We start from the raw sequence: 18,619 nt of genomic DNA, 5'->3' as shown, positions 1-18,619 counted from the left end.
AATTTAAACATCTATATGATATCCTTTGCTCATACAATAGTCTGCACACACATACAATGGTGGCCATGACAGCTGGCCTGACCTTAACTCAGAATCGAAATAAGCCACTTGCTTACCCACTGATCACTTACACACATGCATTCATCCACACGCTCAGACTGCTCAGAGATTGGATGGCAGCTAATAAGATGACCGTTAATCCTCTGGGCTAAAGGTAGTGGCCCCCTCTGTTTCCCCCGCACATGAACATACCAAAGAACTCAAATTCACAAAAGAAAATCACATTTACACCGATGCCAGCTTCAAATGAAGTCCAGCTAAGACAGAGAAGAAGGTTAAGCTTGAGCAAATTGACAGCAGACAGACACAGAGTGTGAAGCTGTGGGTTATTTTAATGCTAGAGACAGCAAAGGTGATCTTATTAAGAAGTGAGGGAGGAAGAGAGAGGAAGGAATGAGGGGAGGAAGGAGAGACACCATTTAGGGCTACCTGCTCTGTGGCATGGCAGAGGGTAAAACAGGACATAACGTGTGAACTTAAAGGTAGGACTTTACTATTTGCTTTTTTCTGTCTTATGTAATACTGTTTTGTTTATGTGAATAACCATTATGGGTAACTAAGAGTTTATGTTGTGCAGATTAGGTAGTCTGGGTACCATCGGGTCAGTTGTGGTCAAAATACAACTAGGTCAGTTTGGGACAGAGCTGGACAGAGCCAGCTAGGTAGTGAAATAAGAATGCAGGCTTTTTTTTGCCACTAAATCAGAAATAGTAGCATTATACTTATGAATCATGAATGAATAGAAGAAAAAAAGAGGAAAAGCATGAACAAATCAAAGATTTAAAAAAGGTTGATTGTAATTTATTCTAAACTCCACCATCCACTGTAGTTATCATTCTTTGTCTCTTTTGGGTCTTTGTCAAATAAGTCCCAAACAGGCTTTGTAGTTCTGTCTCAAACAATTTACCTTTTGTCTCGTTGACCAAATAATCTGGATTGTGTAATCTTATTTGGCTAATCTGGAGTGCCTGCGGATGTGTGGGGGTGTGCATATACGTGCACTCACTGCAAGCATCAGCCTTCTCATCCAAGTCTTCGCATGCATTTCCTAAACTGTTGAATTTAGTTTTAGTAAGGTGGTCAGATGTGATGTTTTCAATAATGAACTGTATCATGTGACATTATGACAGTCTGCAGCTTCCCTCGACTCTATGGAGCTATACAAGTATCAAACTTGGTACCTGTAAGGGGGCAAAGCACATAAAACTAGAGTTACACCCACTGCCTACTTTTTTTGAGTGGTTAGTTAGGGAACAATTTCTCTACCTCTCTACTAGAATCAAAATAAGCCACATATCTTAACCTACGTATCCATGAATTTAAACTGTAATTTGAGTATGACACCATAAATAATACACATTGTTCCAAACAACCTTAGTCTGCTATGCCTGCAAATAGCTTTTTGACTGATGACCAATGACTTTTACTAACTGAATGTTTAAATCATCATAAAAGTGTCCTGACATCACTGCACAGAGTAAAGCTTGTTAATTATTGTTGAAAATTCTGACATTTAACACTGAAATGTTTGATTAAGAAACATCCGCAAAACTAGTTCAATTCAATTCAATTCAATTCAACCTAATTTATACAGCGCCAAATCACAACAACAGTCGCCTCAAGGTGCTTTATATTGTAAGGTAGACCCTACAATAATACATACAGAGAAAAAACCCAACAATCATATGACCCCCTGTGAGCAAGCACTTTGGCGACAGTGGGAAGGAAAAACTCCCTTTTAACAGGAAGAAACCTCCGGCAGAACCAGGCTCAGGGAGGGGCGGCTATCTGCCGCGACCATTTGGGGTGAGAGAAGGAAGACAGTAGTTTCAACTATTTATTAGAAAAATAATCAAAATATAGTAAAGTGACTTTGATTGGGTAATCAACAGGGTATTTAGTCATGTGTAAACTATTACCTTGCAAAACTAACCTTCCCAACAATGGTGATGATACTGTACGTCAGTATTATGTCATAGACGTGTTGCTGCTTCCCTCTTAGTGGCCAATACTTTTGCATCAGTGAAAAACAGTGAATTAATGTTAAAAGGTGTGTCTTCCCACACAGGTCAGTGCCGTTACCATGGCGAGGGCTGGGCGCCCTGCATCTGAGAGCTACCAGCCAGCTTGCTTTTCTGTCAGTCAGTCGCTCTCTTACTCCAGTGGAGCTCCAAAGGGGGAGGATGAAGATGATCAGGCACCAATTTTCTCCCTGTCTAAGAGCTCGATGGATGTTTTAATGGCTGCAGGTCCGCCACACAAGCGTGATCCAGCGTGGACCAGACTGGACCTGAGGCGCAGCTCAAGCACCAACACCCACTCTGAGCAGAACTCCGTGACGCTGCAGCCGCTGCACGCTCACATGTGGCAACACGTCAGCACCACCAACAGCCACCAGTTAGCATCTACAACCAATAATGTTGACATCAATAGCTCTCCTGCTCTCAGCGAGCATTGGGTTTCCAACATGCAGCGATGGAGCAGGTGTAGCAGTAGCGCACATAGCCGCAGCAGCACTCCGGACACAGTTGTGTCACGCCCCTCCAGTCTCATCCATGAAGCCGCTTGTTCTGCAGCACCAGATTCTCCGATGTCCAAGCTGACCTCTCCAGAAACTACACCCTCACCGTTCATCTCCCCGCTCAACACGCCTACTTTACCACCTGTACAGACTTCTTTGTCACCACTTCCACTGAACTCACTGCAGCAGGAAGATTTACTAGAACCTTCACCTACATTCTCATCCCCACAGATTGACAACTCTTCAAGCTTTCAGTCCCACTCTCCTGATACACTCCGGCTCACCAGCACAGAAGATGAAGGCTTCTTGGAGAATAATTTCCTTTCATTTCAGTTCCCTTCCCCAATCCTGTCGTCTGTGAGTTTAGATGAAGCAGGAGTGTCTTCAAATCCTGAATGCCTTGTTGATGACGTGATAGAACCGCTGTCCAGCCCTACAGGAATACTGGAGGGTGAAGAAGCAAGAAGCCCTGTGCAAATGCTTAGCTACCTGACACCTGATTCTCCAGAGCAGCAGTCAAAAACAGGACCATCTGTCTGCTATCTTGAGCTGCCGTGGCAGCCAGAGCAAATCTGTGCAGCAGGTCGAGGTTGGGGGTCACCACTTGTCTCTTCCCTGAGTGACTCACGGTTGGGTGACACCTGCAGGTGCTGCTTAAATGCCAGAGAGGGCACTGAAAGGGCCATGAAGGTAGAGCTGTTCAGGCAAGAAGCTCCAATGGTGTCACGGCCAGAAATGGCAGATGCAGCTGTGCAGACGGTCTCTCCTATTGGCTCATGGTGGGACCTCAAGAGGAACATTTCCACATCCAACATGGGGTCCCATTCTATCTTGGGCTCGCCACCTGGATCCAGACTGAACCTGAAGTCTTCAGCAGGGTCTAACTCCAATCTAGTATCAGCATCTTCCAGTATGTTCCCAGTTAGCAGTGCAGAGGAGGAGGAAAAACAAGAAGAAGACCCTGCATTGGAAGTTACCTCTGCTTCTTCACACGATCTGGAGAGCAGGAGGCCATGTCTGAAGATTCAGGCAGAGGATAGGGATGAGCTAGGTGGAAGGAGGAGCAGTATGAAGCAGGTGCAATGGGATGAGGATGGTATGACATGGGATGTTCATGGGGCATCTGTCGACCCTGAAGAGTTGAACACAGCCATACTAAAACATCTGGAAAGCAAGAACAGCCCAGAACCACCAAGACATTCCTCAAAGAAGAAGAAAGCACCTAAACCTCCTCAAAACCTTGATATCACTGTGTCCCCTAAGAGTGAAGGAACAGCAGATGCAGATCAGGGTAGAGAAGAAGAGCAGGAAGGAGGAGGAAATAAGATAGAAGTAGAAGAAGCTTCACTCAGAAAGAGCACAGCAGAAGATGACAAAGCAAAAGAAGATGAGCAGGAGATTTGTGGAGAGGAAGGCAGCCACCATTCTAAGTCCCCCTCATCTGGGAATGGACACAGCCGGAAGAAGAGTGTGTTAAGGTCACTGAGGAGGCCAAGATGGTGTGGAGCCTCCACAAAGGCAGATGACTAATATAGCAGGCTAAATTAAATCTATGATAACAATTTAAATCCTCAGATTGCACAATATTCATAACCTTGGATTGAAGCTGAAAGAGTTTCAAAGTTCTGTTCAGCTCTATTCTAGACTTTCTGTCAGCATGTTTTCTGTTATTAGGTACATCTTTCAACAGGTGCAACATTAGTAATGTTTTTCTCTCTCACTGGTACTCACTGTTTAGTTGAAGATAGATGTAACTCTGCTAAACTTTTCATGAAAGTCAACAGTCATCACTTAAACTTGTTCCTGTAGATGCACAATAAATTATTGGTGTCCATTGCTGAAATTCTTTGGTTTGTGAGTCATTTCTACAAATGAGCAACACAATGGACATAAGGATAAGAAGTGAAGGGTAAGAGTTTTCTCTGTGCAAAGACATGTTTGTTGGGTTCATTCGTCGTTCTAAATTGAATCTAGGTATTTTCTATGTGTCTTTAGCTATTTTTGCATTCACACCCTCAGACATCTGGGAGACCCAAGTTGGGATATTTTCCACTGTCTTCTTGCGACATACTCATACTAATGGAAAAACTCTGTTGTTTAGGTCAGGGAGTTTTCTTGATGTAGCCTTTAGCAAGGCAGTACACACGATGTCCACTGGTTGGCAGTGAATGCATTGTTATTCTCACCACTACAATCTGACATTACTTTGACTTTGTACAAGGGAATTGGCACGCTACCATAAGACCAGTTAATGTCTGATCCACTTGGCCATTTGTATTTTCAAATGCACCACCTTGGGTAAAGTCAAAAGTACATGTGTGAAAACAGCCTGTGTTCGCCCTTTGAAGGTTTCGTAACTTGTCCAGGGCTCTAGCCTCACTGAGCCCTAGTGTAATAACCAGATCAGAAAAGGGATTGATGGATGGATTGATGTTAGAGTCCTATACACATTGGAGTTGGGGGCCAGTCGAACTATTACCCAACTCTTTTTGCTTAGTTTGGTTATGTACTGGGCAGGACTAGTGGTGGTTACCAACCACTCCGCACATTATGACTTTAATAAGCACAACCAAGAAATATACACAGTAGCTAAGTTAGCTCTCTGCACAAATATGTGTTTTATGTTATTAAGCACGAAGCCCTTAAAAATTTACTTTTGTACGTTTGTGTTAAAACTATGAATGCACGAATGTGTTTGTAAATGGGTTTTATTATCTAAAAAGTGCTACCTGGAGTAAAGGTCTGAGTCCTTCAAAACTTATTACAAAAATCTTCAACAACAACAACAACAACAAAATAATAAAATGAAAATGTTTCAGAAATACACATTTTATAATTTTCTCTTGCTAAAATGTGTAATTGTTTGGCTACTTTGTTGTTTGAACTTTTGAAGCAACACGTCACCTCACTCAACTCATTCACTGCGGGGGAAAAACACACACACAAAGTTCAACTGTATGTAAACTTGGTGAACCACAGTTGTGAGTTTTTGGCCATTCAGGCATTGCCATTCAGATGAGCAGGCACATTCTCTCTCATTCACCAAGGGTAAAAAGGCTCAGCTCACTAGTGGCTTCTACTGCAGTTATTGTTGTCATATTTTCACAGATCTGGATTTGTGTGTAGAAGGAGCAGGAGGGTCACTTGTATTTTTATGAAAATCGATAAGCCAATAAGTTATAAATAATTTACAAAATAGACTGTCAAAATAATTTAATTTAGGTGACATAAACACATGAACATGTTGTTGTTACTATTTGGGTGAAGTGACTGTTGTAGAATCAATAAGGATTCTTTAAAGCTGCTATATTTTGTGCTATTTAAACATTTCTAAAATGTAATAAAGATGTAAGGTATTCAAACACTTTTGGTTTGTAACGTCCTTCACCAAAATACCCACGAGGTGAGTGACAATTCAAAAATAAACCTAGCAGCTCTGTGAGGCTGGAAGTGTCATTTGGCACACAAGTGCAAATAACAGTCAAGGTTCATTCACAAATGAATAGGAAAGCAACCCTCTCAGCCACCAGAGAAGACCCCAACATAAAGGCACTGAATCAAAGTCGAAGCTGTGCATTGAGTCAAGTTTGACTATATAGGAGCTCACACTCCTTTCCCACCAGAAAGGTGACGTCCCCCCCCCCTCACCCCCAAACTGTCATGGCAGATGGCTGCAACTCTCTGACTTGGTTCTGATGGAGGTTTCTTCCTGTAAAAAGAGAGGTTTCAAAACTATTAAAATTATAGATGATGCTGTCATTAGTTCAACAGATATTTAAATATAAAGCAGTGGAATTTTGACCTGATAGTGGACGTCATGGTCAGGAAGTTGATGTAGGAATCATCCTCTGTGAAAAATTCATGTTCACACAAAATATTATTGCCAGTCTAGCCAAAAGCTATGGTTTATTTTTTTTTATTTCTGTAAATAGTGAGGTGACTAAAAAAAGATTACATGAATGAGACTACATGTGTTCATCAGCTTGTAGAAACTATGAACGAATAAATAGCATTATAATGTGCAGATCTGCATCAAAAGATCAGACTAATATGTTCTGTTTTACAGTATAAAGAACCTTTGGGTGACTGTTGTTGTGAATTGGTGCTATATAAATATAACTGAAATGAATTTAATCTTACTGAAAATTTGTGTGTGTAAGAAAACTTGAACATCAACAAAATGCGTGTTCCATTAACAATTATCGGAAAATGTCAAATCTCTTTACAACACCATAACATCATGGCATCATGTCTGATGATGCTGACAGCGTGAGATCTGTTATATGTTGTATTGACCAGAGTAAAGGTTTGTTTGCGAATATGAGTTGTTCATACACTGGGTGCTGTATTTTGATGAATCCATCCCAGTTTTTATTTTCCCACTACCAGTTTTGAGGGACACCACTTATCATACAAGCTCAAGGTAAAAACATGTTTTCTTCTGGGTCATGTTTACAAAGTGAGAACTACACTGGTTATTTGGAATACCAGCTGCTCTAAATAGTCCACATGCAGCGATAAAGGTCATTTTCAGGTCACTATGTCACTGCTTTAAGTCACATGACATGATGTGATGTTTGTTTGCATACAGTACTATATTGTCTTTGTCTTGCATGCAAATTAGTGTCATGTGAGCAAACTATATGTGTGTGAAAGTGCTGATGGGACTCCCCAAAATACCCTGTTTTTCATTTACAGTAGAAGCTCCAAAGCTAGAGGAGAACTATCCAGCGCTCGGCCTTTGTTGTGACACAGCTCATTGTCCCTGGAGGTGTGTTGTTTTTGCGTGTGTGTACCTGTTTATGTACACCTGCATGTGCTTGGTATAAAAAGCGTGGGATGCGTCCCGGCCGGTGATTCTCTGGAAGACGATGGCTGTACCAGGACCTCCTCTACTTCTGCTGCTGTCTCTGTTGCTGCCGCTGCTGTTGAGCAAGGCGTCCCTGCCTGCAGCTGCATACACACTCACTTCTGAACGACAGCCACAGCATAAAATCCTTCACCTGGGTGAGGACTTGAAAACACTTCTAAATATATGAGGAAAAAAAATGTTTGGTGTTTATATTTTCTGCCTTTTTCTTTTTAGACTGGCCTAAGGATTGTGGTATGGCCCACTTCAAGCCCAACATGGCTGAAAGGATTGTGTCTGGGAATGAGGCCAGGCCTCACTCTTGGCCCTGGCAGGTTTCTTTGCAGGTAAACCTCTTTGACATGGCTCAATATTCAAAGAATCTGGAGGTCTTACATTGACCAAAAAAGGTCATATCAGTTCTAGACTGTAACTAATCATTATTTTCATTATCATTTTAAGTGATGTGTTTGTACATCTAACTTATCCGTATTTTTAAGGAGAATTCAATTGTGGTTTAGGGATGGGAACTTTAGGAGCTTCTGAAGGGGCTATTTGAGAATCACTGGTTTATTCAGAAGTGACCATGAAAAACCTTTAAAGCACACAGTGTTCACTTTTATTGTCATTTCGAGTAATATTAATCCGCCAAATTGGCTGAAAATTTTAAAGTCATAGATGACCTGAACATTTAGCCAATTACCCAGCACATCCCTTCCACCCAGAACGACATACATTTTTAGACTCTAATTTACACTCAGCTTTTGGACCCCACACAAAGAGGAAAAATCACAAACAAATTTACTTGATCAGCAGATGCAGTTTTGTTTCTGATTCGCACCCCAACCATGCGAGACAGATGGTCGCCCACTCGGAATTTGGACACTCTCCTCTTTACTGTAGCCAATTGCTGCTCACAAGGGAAACTGATGAGTTCCTCTATGTAATATGCAATTTATTTGCTCTGAAACTTCTTTGCAGAACGTAGTATTTAAAATTTACATTTAGATTTATTATTGATGAGAGAAACATGTATGACTAGGCTCATTTTTTTAAAATAAGAAAAGCCAGCTAATTTCAGTATCTGAGCGGTAAGAAGCCACATTTTTTGAGCTGGTTGTTTCTCACAGGTTCGGCCTAGAGGAAGTAAACAGTTCATTCATGTCTGTGGAGGAACTCTCATCCACAAGAACTGGGTCCTTACTGCTGCTCACTGCTTCCAAAAGTAAGAAAACATTTATTACACTTATAATTTCACGCTTATACCAATTCAACAACTACACAAAAACGACACGTTTTTCTCATTCAGGGGTAAGGCTGAGGATGCTGGGAGCTGGAGGATTGTCCTGGGGAAGCACCAGCTGAAGCGTTCAGAGACAGCAGAGAGGATTATCCCGGTGAAGAGGATCTACCGGCACGAGAACTTCCGCTATCCCGCTCACAGCGAGCTGGACTACGACATCGCCCTGGTTAAGTCTGCCACAGATATCCTCCCCTCAAACTTCATCCGCTACGCCTGCCTGCCGCGCAAGCAGACCAGCCTCAAACCAGGACACTACTGCTGGGTGACCGGCTGGGGAGACACCCGGGGTGAGTAGTGCAGAAAGGTACTGAGATGCTGTGCAATGATAGAACTTTGAGCTTAAATCTTAAAAGCAACTTAATGCCTTTCTTAGGAAAATTGCTAGGGTCTAGGGTTATTGGTACAGGGTTAGTGGTAGAGGAACAGCAACACCTTTTTAAAGAACGATCATGTTTGGTATAATAGACTAAATATTTTTAGCCTTCTATCTCAGATTCCACAACAGATCGCTGGTGCTTTAAGGGATGTCAGAAGTATTCATCCACCAAAAAAATGTCCAATGATATAATGTAAACACAGCTAAAAAGTCAAGAAGAGCAGAAAGACGTTAAGAGATATAATTGCTTAAATCATGTCATTTTTCAGGTGGGAAGGAGAACGTATCTCTGGCAGAAGCCCTGAATCAAGCCCGTCTACCAATCATTGATTTCAAGACCTGCCGGCAGAAGAAATTCTGGGGAGACCGCGTCCGAGACTCCATGATCTGCGCCGGGTTCAGAGACACTGAGGATCCACCAGCTGCATGCCAGGTAGGACTACACTTTTAACTATCCTGAAGTCAAATTTCATCCACCAGATTCAATTCTCACCTCGTCTTCCAACACCTTCCTCCATCCTCAGGGTGACTCTGGTGGTCCTTTGCTGTGCCAGCTGGACCGGGACCGCTGGGAGGTGCACGGCGTGGTGAGTTTCGGCCCCATCGGTTGCACTGTGGAGAACAAACCCAGCGTCTTCACCCGCACCGTCGCCTACATCCCCTGGATTGAGGCAACGCGCATCAGGGACTTCTTCCTGCACTGAGCGCTCGCAGCAAACATAAGCTCTGCCATTAAATGTCCGACGTCTACAGACAGTCTCACAGCCAGTTCCTTCCACTCCATGATGTTAATACATGTTCTGAATGTGTTGTCATCTTCTTACAGTATATACTTATACTCTGGTGAAGCACTGCATAGTACACACTGCTCACCACCTTTTACATCCAATCTCATTTATGCAATAAAATTGGTTAAAAGCAAAATCTCTGAACACCTCCTTAGTTTTGTTTTCTTTATTTTATTTTAATCTATAATACAGTGGGTTTGATGGACACATATTAACAGCATGCACTTCAAGGTACAGTTTACAGTGATTTCTTCTTCCACAGTGGACCAGAAGCCAATATGTTTCAATAAATAGAAGAGTAAACTAACCCCAAGGCTTCCCTCTGACTGCAGGTCTGAGCTGTTTTTCTATTACAGAAGAGTCTTTCAGTCCAACATGAATCAGAACATGAATGTGTTGTTATCCAAGGGCTAAACAACACGACAGATGTTGGAGGTTATCTTACAAATTGACTCACTGAACCCAAATATCATGGGTATTTAAAATCTAGCGTAATAACATGTGTTCCATTAACAATCATCGCAAAAAGTATATTTTTTTACCGCATCCTCACAGAGTGCTCTCATTACTGATCAGATCAGTGACAGGAACACCTCAGAGAATCAACATAAATGAAAGGAGAACTGTCACTGGACGGTCTACGTCTGGATTTCCTTTTAATTCAGTCCAAAACCTTTCCAAGACACATCTCATAGTTCCCAGAATGCTCCTGGAAAACAGCTATGATGGGAAACCAGTGAACTGCGACCAATTCGCACCATGAAAAAACCCCAAAAAACTAAACAAAAATGGAAAAAAAAAAGAAAAAGCATTTGACCAGAGTCTAATGCCTTTTAGCGCTGTGGTTAAAGGCTGCGTCCTCAAAATATTTGGCCCTAATGTTGAAGCAGCTGTGTGGGGGAGTTTAGTACAGCCTCGATGAAGGAGAGCCGGTGAGATGGTCCCAGTTGTTGTAGAGAGCGTAGGCACCAGACAAGGCTAAACCAACCAGACCTCCACGAGCTACGCCCTTTAATCCACCTGAGAAAACAAACAGAGTGAGTCATACAGCTTAACATGCATCACAATAATCATTTTAATTACAGTAAACAATAATTGCTTCAGCTTAGCCAAAGTACCAGGTGGGCAAAGATAAACCTAATACTTCAAACAGCATGGAGTAAATTAATAACACAAAGTTTAGGTGCTTTCCAAAGATAATCTCAGTGCCTGCGCATTCACTGTACTGCCCTTTGTAAGTCACGACATGCCCACACAACATTTATACAGCATAAGATGAATAAGTCAGTGCAGTATTAATGATTACGACATATGGTTCAAAATTTAGCCTTGATTTAATATAAAAGAATCCCTGCTAATAACTTTTCAAATAAGAGAATATGAACACTGTATGTGTCACATTTAACTCATTCTTTTGAACAAACTATCATTTTAATAGGATTTTAAAAGTCTGCTAACTGACAACTTAAAACAGCCACTGGCCCTTTTATTTAGTACACCTGTTCACCTGCTTGTTAACACAACTGTCTAATCTGCCAGCTGAATGGCAACAGTCACCAGATCTCAATCCAACAGACCACCTAAGTGGTGAGTCATCGTGGAAGTGCAGCTGACAAATGCACAGCAACTGTGTGATGCTATCATGTCAGTGTGGACCAAAATCTCCAGCACGTTGCTGAATCGATGCCATGAACAATTAAGGCAACAATTAAGGCAGCTTGCCAGTACAGACTTGGGGTCCAAGTCTGTACTGGCAAGGCTTAACTAAAAAACTGAGCATTTCCATACATGTTTGTGTTTACTTTGTTTATGTTGTCACCCATTTTGTAAACAAGAACCAAAGAAATTTTCAGTCTTTATCACACTGCAGAGCAAAATAAATGACAAATAACTGATGAATACCAATATTGGTAAATGCCATTTTGCTTGCTGACAGCCTGATATTTGCTAAAACTAATGTTTGGATCATTTATTGGTAAAAACTAATATTTAAAAGGTTAAAAACACACAGAGGTACATTAATATACATTAATGCCAGATATAAAGTAGAAACAGAAAAAAGGAAAAGACACCAACCGCCAGATTTAAAGAGCATCCCCGTTAATGTCCCAGCAGCCACTGTGTTGATGTCGTCTTCTGCTCCTCTGGCTTTCTCTATCACAACACCAAAAGCACTATACAGCAAGGCTGCAGTGACATAAAGAAAAACAAAATAATTAAAGTATGATTATATACTGATTTAGAAAACTAAAAATCCTGTAAATACATCCATCCATTTAAATCAGTAACACTAAGATCTTCCAACCATGGGATTCATAGATATTCTTGTTACAGTAACACCTCTACATCATTTTTTAAGTAACAATAAAGCTTTACCAATAGAGCCCAGAGTGTTGGCCCATGAAGCGCCCTGCCTTGTCACCATGTTGAGAATCCTGGGGAGGGAAGATAAACATTTGAACAACGTGCAACCGAAATCCAAGCGTAAAGCCATTCGATAAACTGAATTCTGTAACCAAACTTACTGTACGTTACGTGGTTTGGACCATGCCATGTCTCTGGTCTCCTTCAAACCCATTCTAAGGCCATTTAATGCCCCAAATGTCGCCCCTGCATTTCAAACAAGGATGCAGAAAAGGTCAACAAAGGGTCAGTCAAAGGATTATTTCACACTATTCCACCTGCATCATGCTTTGGTTTTAATAAATAACAGTGACAGATTTATATGCCATTAACTGTGTGTTCTTGTTGCATTTGTGTTTCTATACCCACACTTTATGTCTGTCTCTTGTGTTTTTGTTTTTGTTTTTGTTTTTAAACATAGCTGAACATAAGGTTTGGAAGATGACCAAAACTGTCACCCTTATGACAGGAAATTGGTTAGCACGTTCAGGAGCAACCTAGGAACCACCAAGGCTCAAGCCTACCATGAACTGGAAACCAAAACACCAGCCTCACTCTCCATAAGTCAAATTCAATGTAAAAGCCAGTTTTACATTACCATGGGCTGAGAAAGTGCCAACCATGAAAGATCCCCTGCTCCAAAAACCTTCAAGCTCGACTTAAATTTGCAGTTACCCATATGAACATATCCGTGAATGGAACATGAATATGTTCCAAAGTTACAGACTCTGCTTAAAAGCCAGGTCCATGCGGGAAACAACAAATAAACTCTATCATTTCTGCCAAGAAGTGTCATCAAATGTCCAGCCACAGTTATGCCAGAAGCTTATTGATGGAAACCAAAAGCATCTGATCAAGGTGGAACTTGCTAACCAAATAATAGTTGGTATATTATATTTGAGCCTCTGTGTGTAATTTAGACTCTGTCAAAAATAAATTCAATCTTGTTTTTCATTAAAGATGTATGCAGTGCAATCATTCCACCTTTATGTAATCTTCTGACCACAGCTGTCGCTCTCAACAGGAAAAAATGTAGATGAATTGGACAGACAAAACAAGGACATCAACATACTTCTACTTAGTCTGTACTATACAGTACTTTAATTTGCACATGCTTCCAAGTCATATTCAGCATTAAACCCGTTTTGTCAGTGTACCAGTTTCTTACCAGTCATGCAGGAGCCTCCGATGGTAAAGAAAGCCAATTCAAATCTTCCTCTTGTCTTATTGGCCCCTGTAGGTAAGATGAATTCATCTGTGTCCTAAAACACAAGATTCAAATACTCATGCCTGGAAAAAAAAAAAAATCCAAAACATTCTCACTCACAGCAAAGAAAAGGAGACAGACTCAGCTTTACCTGAACCAGATAACGTGGGTCCACGTTGAGATAAGGGGACAAAGGGCTCATTCCAGTCACTGTAATGTAAACGATCAATTATCCACTGAGTTGATTTTTCAGATACTGAATGACAGTACAGCAACACCTAAGTAATGTCACAGTAGCTAGCATCACAGTTAGATTACATGACACTTACGTGGGACACCTGCAAGCTCTGTGTTGGAGTATTGAGGTGCACCCCCTCCAAAAAGACTCCCCAGGCCTGCTTTAACTCCCCCCGATCCTTGTGAGTTGTTATCCATGCTTGGATAAATGTTCCGAGAGTCAAACAGGAGGCTGAAGGGGAGTTGCTACAGTAGCCGACTGGCTAACGTTAACAAGATATGTCGAAACCCTCAAGCTATTAGACAAACGTATATCAGACGAGCTCCTGAATTCACTACTGCCAGAAGGAAACGTCAACACAGGTCGTATTTGTTGGTCTTGCTGGATTTTTAGAGCAAAAATTACGTCTTTTTGCTTCGATATTACCAATCTCGCGTTATCGTCATGCCTCTGACCTCCAGCAGCACGCTCCGCCGTAAAGCGATGACCGGTGCTGCACTGTCGTTACGTCAACAAAACCCACAGTAACTTGTGAAAAATGAGAGAAAACATCGGCTCAGACTTGTTTTTAACACCAAAAGTTCGTACTATTGCTTATCTATTAGTGATAAGTCGACTAAAAAATCTTTCTGATGTCGTTAATAAAACCACGGTTTTACGACAGTTCAACGGATCTGGGATCTGTTGACTTAACTAAAGGGCAAACTTGAGGACCAGGCAGAGCGTAAAAAAACTGACTGCAGGGTAGCTGTGGACACGAGATCCATTTAACCCTTTATAGGGTATGGAAATTCAGAATTTCAACCCTATAGAGATCATATAATATAATAATATATGTAATATTCTGATGAATCAGAATATTACATGTACCAGTGACAGGCTTTATGATACTTTGTGAAACTACTGTAAGGTAGTAGTATCCAATAAGACAATGTGGTTATTATGCTATATATTTACACACAAACCTGCATATCACCAGTCACAGCCACCTGCTTCATGGTACTTGGTGAAGCTGTTGTAATCTCAAGTAAGATAATTTGGCAAATTATTTATACATTTCTTCAAAGATTTAAGTTAATGTAAGTTCATTCACACAGTTTTGTATAAACCCAAATATGTTATGTTATTCTCTTGCATAGTACTGAATGGGTAAGCTTCCATACAAGAGCCAAGTAGACCACTGCAAAAAGAAAAAAGAAAAAAAAAAGATCTACCAAAAACAAAATGATAAAATATTGACTTGATTTGTAATGAAATCAAAATCAAAATAAATCACAAATATTGAATTACTATATCGTTTTTAGCAGTAATAAGACTAACAGGGAAAATAAACACCAATGTATGCAATTTAAGTATAATAAAAACTGCTAAAAGGTAAAAAAAAAAAAAAAAAAAAAAACAAAAAAAAAAAACGTAAAATTACACATATTTAATTATTATAGCCTGAAAATGTCTGTAATACGAAATAAGTACGGTTCACAGATCCATCCAGTGTATGTCAAAAAATGTTCTTACCATTACTTGCACTAGTTTCAGGTGAACAGGGCCTGTGATCAAATATGGTGCTACCTTTTTTATGCCACAAAAAATAGAACAACTTACCGCTGTTAGTTTCAATGTTATGACCGCGGGTGTGAGAGTAGGTAGGGGTAGAAAAACCCAATTTCCTGAAAGAACGCAGAGGTGTGAAATGCCCCAGGTCACTGTTGATTGATTGCATGCAATAATGTCATTATCTGTCACATAGCCTGATCTTTGCTGATTGGCTGGGATAAATCCGTATTGTTCTGCAGCCTCATGATTCCTTGCATAATAAAAGCAGATATAGAATGTTTTTAAGATAGAAATTGCATTGGTGGTACAAGAATATATTCCATGTAAGTAAAAGTAATTATATGAAAATGTCGATAATGGTAAAACATAATAAAAAAGAGAAAGAGGAACAATCTGTTTTAAAATTCTGCTTCTCCTGGTAATAATGATTATACAGTATAAACTGGTAAATTTACAATATTGTTCTTGCACTTGAAAACAAGTTTGACCTCATGATTTTTCTATTGTCAGCTTCAAAAATACTTTAATTACAAATATACCAACAATTATTTTATGTACAAAATACTCACTGCACACTTCATTTTATTTAATGGGTATAAAAACTGAAACGTCTTAAAAATCCAATCAGTAGGCCTCATTGTCTGAGACTCACATCCATTGAGTGGACTGATAACATCCAGATGAAGCAGATGAATTTCAGATGTTTGACATATGGTGCAATAAAACAAATCAGTACAACAGATAACCCCATGATTATTAATCATTATTTAATTCTCATAGATCTCTGTGGCGTTACTGCAACTTTTACTTATTTTATTTCTAATCTAATCCTTCTATCAGAAGTTTGTGAAATTGTGAAAAAAAAAAATCCCCATCAAGACTCATTGTCGTACCTTTCTTGGAACTAGTCATTCAGTCAGATAACGAATTCAGCTCTCCTGCTGACGCATGCTGTGGGTTTTTTATTTTCCTGTCTTTTATCTCCTTACCTGTTCGGTTTATTGCAAATATTTCTCGAGTAAGAGGTGCAATTCCTCACATTCGACACAGGGTGGCAGCAGAGAGCCCACCGTATAGATGAAACCAGTTGCAGAGGCCAAACCTGCTGGTTCTGGTCCTTCTCGGTCCTCGCTCTAATTAGGCTTGATTTAATTAACTGATTAAGTTAAATTTGTTCCCAGTGGTGGCACATACAAGTTAAATTTGCATGACGCCATTTGCATTTACTTGAAGCAGGGAAGCAGAGCCGGGGAGGTAAAACAACTTCCACGTGACACCTGTCACACCTTTCAGGCCAGCTGGGTGCCCTACCTGTGATGCAACACATGACGTGCACGTTCAGTGCAGCTCGGACCAGGCCATCTGCTGCTGTCCAAAGGGATGGAGGCACTGAAGGAATGTAGTGTGTTGAATTTCACGAATAACAGAGCATCTTATTTGGATTCTGCCATTGTATGTGTGTATTCAGAGGGGGCCAAGTGGAGCGATGAAGTTTGCCATTGTCGCCCAGTGTGGGTGTTTTCAGACTCTCTGGCATGATCTGTGAGTTAGTGTTCTCTGTGTTACTGCCCAGTGTGCCCACTGTCTTTCCCACAATGCCCCATTCAGCCCTGGGCCCCTCTCCCCCCCTCTCTCTCTCAGATTGAGCTGCTACCCATTTTGTGCCTCTGGCTACTCATCATCATAATCATCATTCTCATCACCGTTGGGCTACAAACCAAATTTTCAGTTGTGGGATAAAATAGCGGTGATGTCATCTTTGTTGTCTTTTTCAGTAAGTCTTGTTTTCGTCTCCTTCCTCTCCTCTCTTCTTACTCTCCCTCTCTCTCTTTCTTTCTGTCTCTCTGAGCTCCCAAACACAAAAGACAGAGAGGCCACGACAGGACCCCAGTGTATGCTGGTTGCCAAGGATACAAGGAGACAGTGTCGGGTCTTTAAACTGCCTCAGAAGGGTGTGTGGCGTTAGGGGGAGTTGGCCTTATTTACATGGGAAGAGGACAAGAGAGAAAGAGAGAGAGGGATTTGAAATACAACTTTTAAGCAGCTTGTAGGAGTCCTCTGAATTTCAGCTAAAATCATTCCACCGCTCAGTCATCAAATATTTACCAAGCAGAGGAAATCAGGGGCTGTTCATTATGTGGAGAATGCTGTGCATACATAGCAATGTAAATCAACCTGTCTTTCCTTCTCACTTTTTGCTCATTTTCTCCCACACACACATGCACACACTAACACACTTTGATTGTAAGCTCTGGGAGCCCTGGGCCCCAGTGTTGGCAATGGGGAGCGCTGACTGCAGAATACATTACCAGATGCTTAAAGAGTGTTTCATACCAGAGAACAAGAATGAAAAAAAAGCACAAAAACTCAAGTGAAAACAGGAAAAATGAAGACAAGGGTACACACCCATCCAGACATGCACGCACCCCCACCCATCTCTATCCACACACACACATTCTCTCTTCTCTTTTTTCTCTCTTGCTATGTCCACTCAGTGCTTCCACTCTGCTTCTTCCTGTCCAGAGGATTGTCAGCAGTGGTCACATTATGTCCCCTCTCTCTCTCTGTGATCAGTGGGGTTGCCTCCACAGTGCAGGCTCAACTCCAAGCCTGAAGTTCAATATCAACCCCCCCCCGACTCCACAATGAAAGCAGGAAGGGCAGGGAGAGGGCGAATGAGCCACCCACGGGTTCATTCACCACAGAAAAAACCCTCATGTGATTCTTTTTTTTTTGCTTTTTTTTTTTTGCGTGTGAGAAACTTTAAATCTGCAGTTTTAAAAAGAACTTTTTAAACTACAGGTGTCGACAGGCTCGAATTTCTCTGTTTAAATGAAAACAAGCAATAGCTACCATGACACACAGCATGTGGGTTATTAGCTGTGGTTTTCTGGGGCTTCAGGGACGGACTGTGATCATGTGGAATATTTACTCTGCAGATGTTTAAGGGCGAGCTTGCACAATCAATTTCCCTTCAATTCCCCAGCCATCTCGTCCTCCAAACCTGAAACCCACGCCCCCCCCCCCCACTTTTATTTTTTTTTCTGTTATACATGTGCATGCCTGTGAGAAACCATGGTGAGCTGGGTGTTTTCTTCTCTCTTATTACACACATCAATGTGTGCAATGTCCACTTAAATAACAGAGGAAGACAGAGAGCCAGAACACAGGAAGAAAAAAAAAGGAGAAGTGGGAAAAACATGTTTTGGCCCTTTTCCCTGCTTTTTGTCTTTAAGTATCAGCTTGGGTTTTTTCCCCACCCCTTGTGAATCTGAGGAGTGTTTGGTGATTAGTATGCGGAAAGGAAGCCGATTTGCATA

General features: G+C 41.1%; 3 protein-coding genes across 3 annotated transcripts; 2 read left to right on the top strand and 1 right to left on the bottom strand.

Moving 5' to 3' along the window:
• Nucleotides 1-534: 534 nt before the first annotated feature.
• On the top strand, nucleotides 535-4,390 carry LOC120441392 (flocculation protein FLO11). Its single transcript, XM_039616174.1, has 2 exons — nucleotides 535-542; nucleotides 2,129-4,390. Exon 2 carries the CDS (start codon nucleotides 2,144-2,146, stop codon nucleotides 4,109-4,111), a length of 1,968 nt encoding a protein of 655 aa, XP_039472108.1. The 5' UTR covers nucleotides 535-542; nucleotides 2,129-2,143; the 3' UTR covers nucleotides 4,112-4,390.
• Nucleotides 4,391-7,320: 2,930 nt separating this feature from the next.
• Nucleotides 7,321-9,993, top strand: zgc:112285 (uncharacterized protein LOC561476 homolog). Its single transcript, XM_031747064.2, has 6 exons — nucleotides 7,321-7,588; nucleotides 7,668-7,777; nucleotides 8,561-8,655; nucleotides 8,740-9,020; nucleotides 9,379-9,542; nucleotides 9,634-9,993. Exons 1-6 carry the CDS (start codon nucleotides 7,453-7,455, stop codon nucleotides 9,811-9,813), a joined length of 966 nt encoding a protein of 321 aa, XP_031602924.1. The 5' UTR covers nucleotides 7,321-7,452; the 3' UTR covers nucleotides 9,814-9,993.
• Nucleotides 9,994-10,052: 59 nt separating this feature from the next.
• timm23a (translocase of inner mitochondrial membrane 23 homolog a (yeast)) lies at nucleotides 10,053-14,240 on the bottom strand. The gene is made up of 7 exons (XM_031747105.2): nucleotides 13,837-14,240; nucleotides 13,659-13,717; nucleotides 13,469-13,562; nucleotides 12,423-12,507; nucleotides 12,274-12,332; nucleotides 11,974-12,084; nucleotides 10,053-10,917 (listed from the first exon to the last, which is right to left on the bottom strand). The coding sequence occupies exons 1-7, from the start codon at nucleotides 13,940-13,942 to the stop codon at nucleotides 10,802-10,804; spliced, it is 630 nt and encodes a 209-aa protein (XP_031602965.1). The 5' UTR covers nucleotides 13,943-14,240; the 3' UTR covers nucleotides 10,053-10,801.
• Between the last annotated feature and the right edge of the window lie 4,379 nt (nucleotides 14,241-18,619).

This window comes from Oreochromis aureus, linkage group 8 (assembly GCF_013358895.1).
Source record: "Oreochromis aureus strain Israel breed Guangdong linkage group 8, ZZ_aureus, whole genome shotgun sequence".
NCBI lineage: Eukaryota > Metazoa > Chordata > Actinopteri > Cichliformes > Cichlidae > Oreochromis > Oreochromis aureus.
This window is presented reverse-complemented; position numbering and strand designations above follow the sequence as displayed.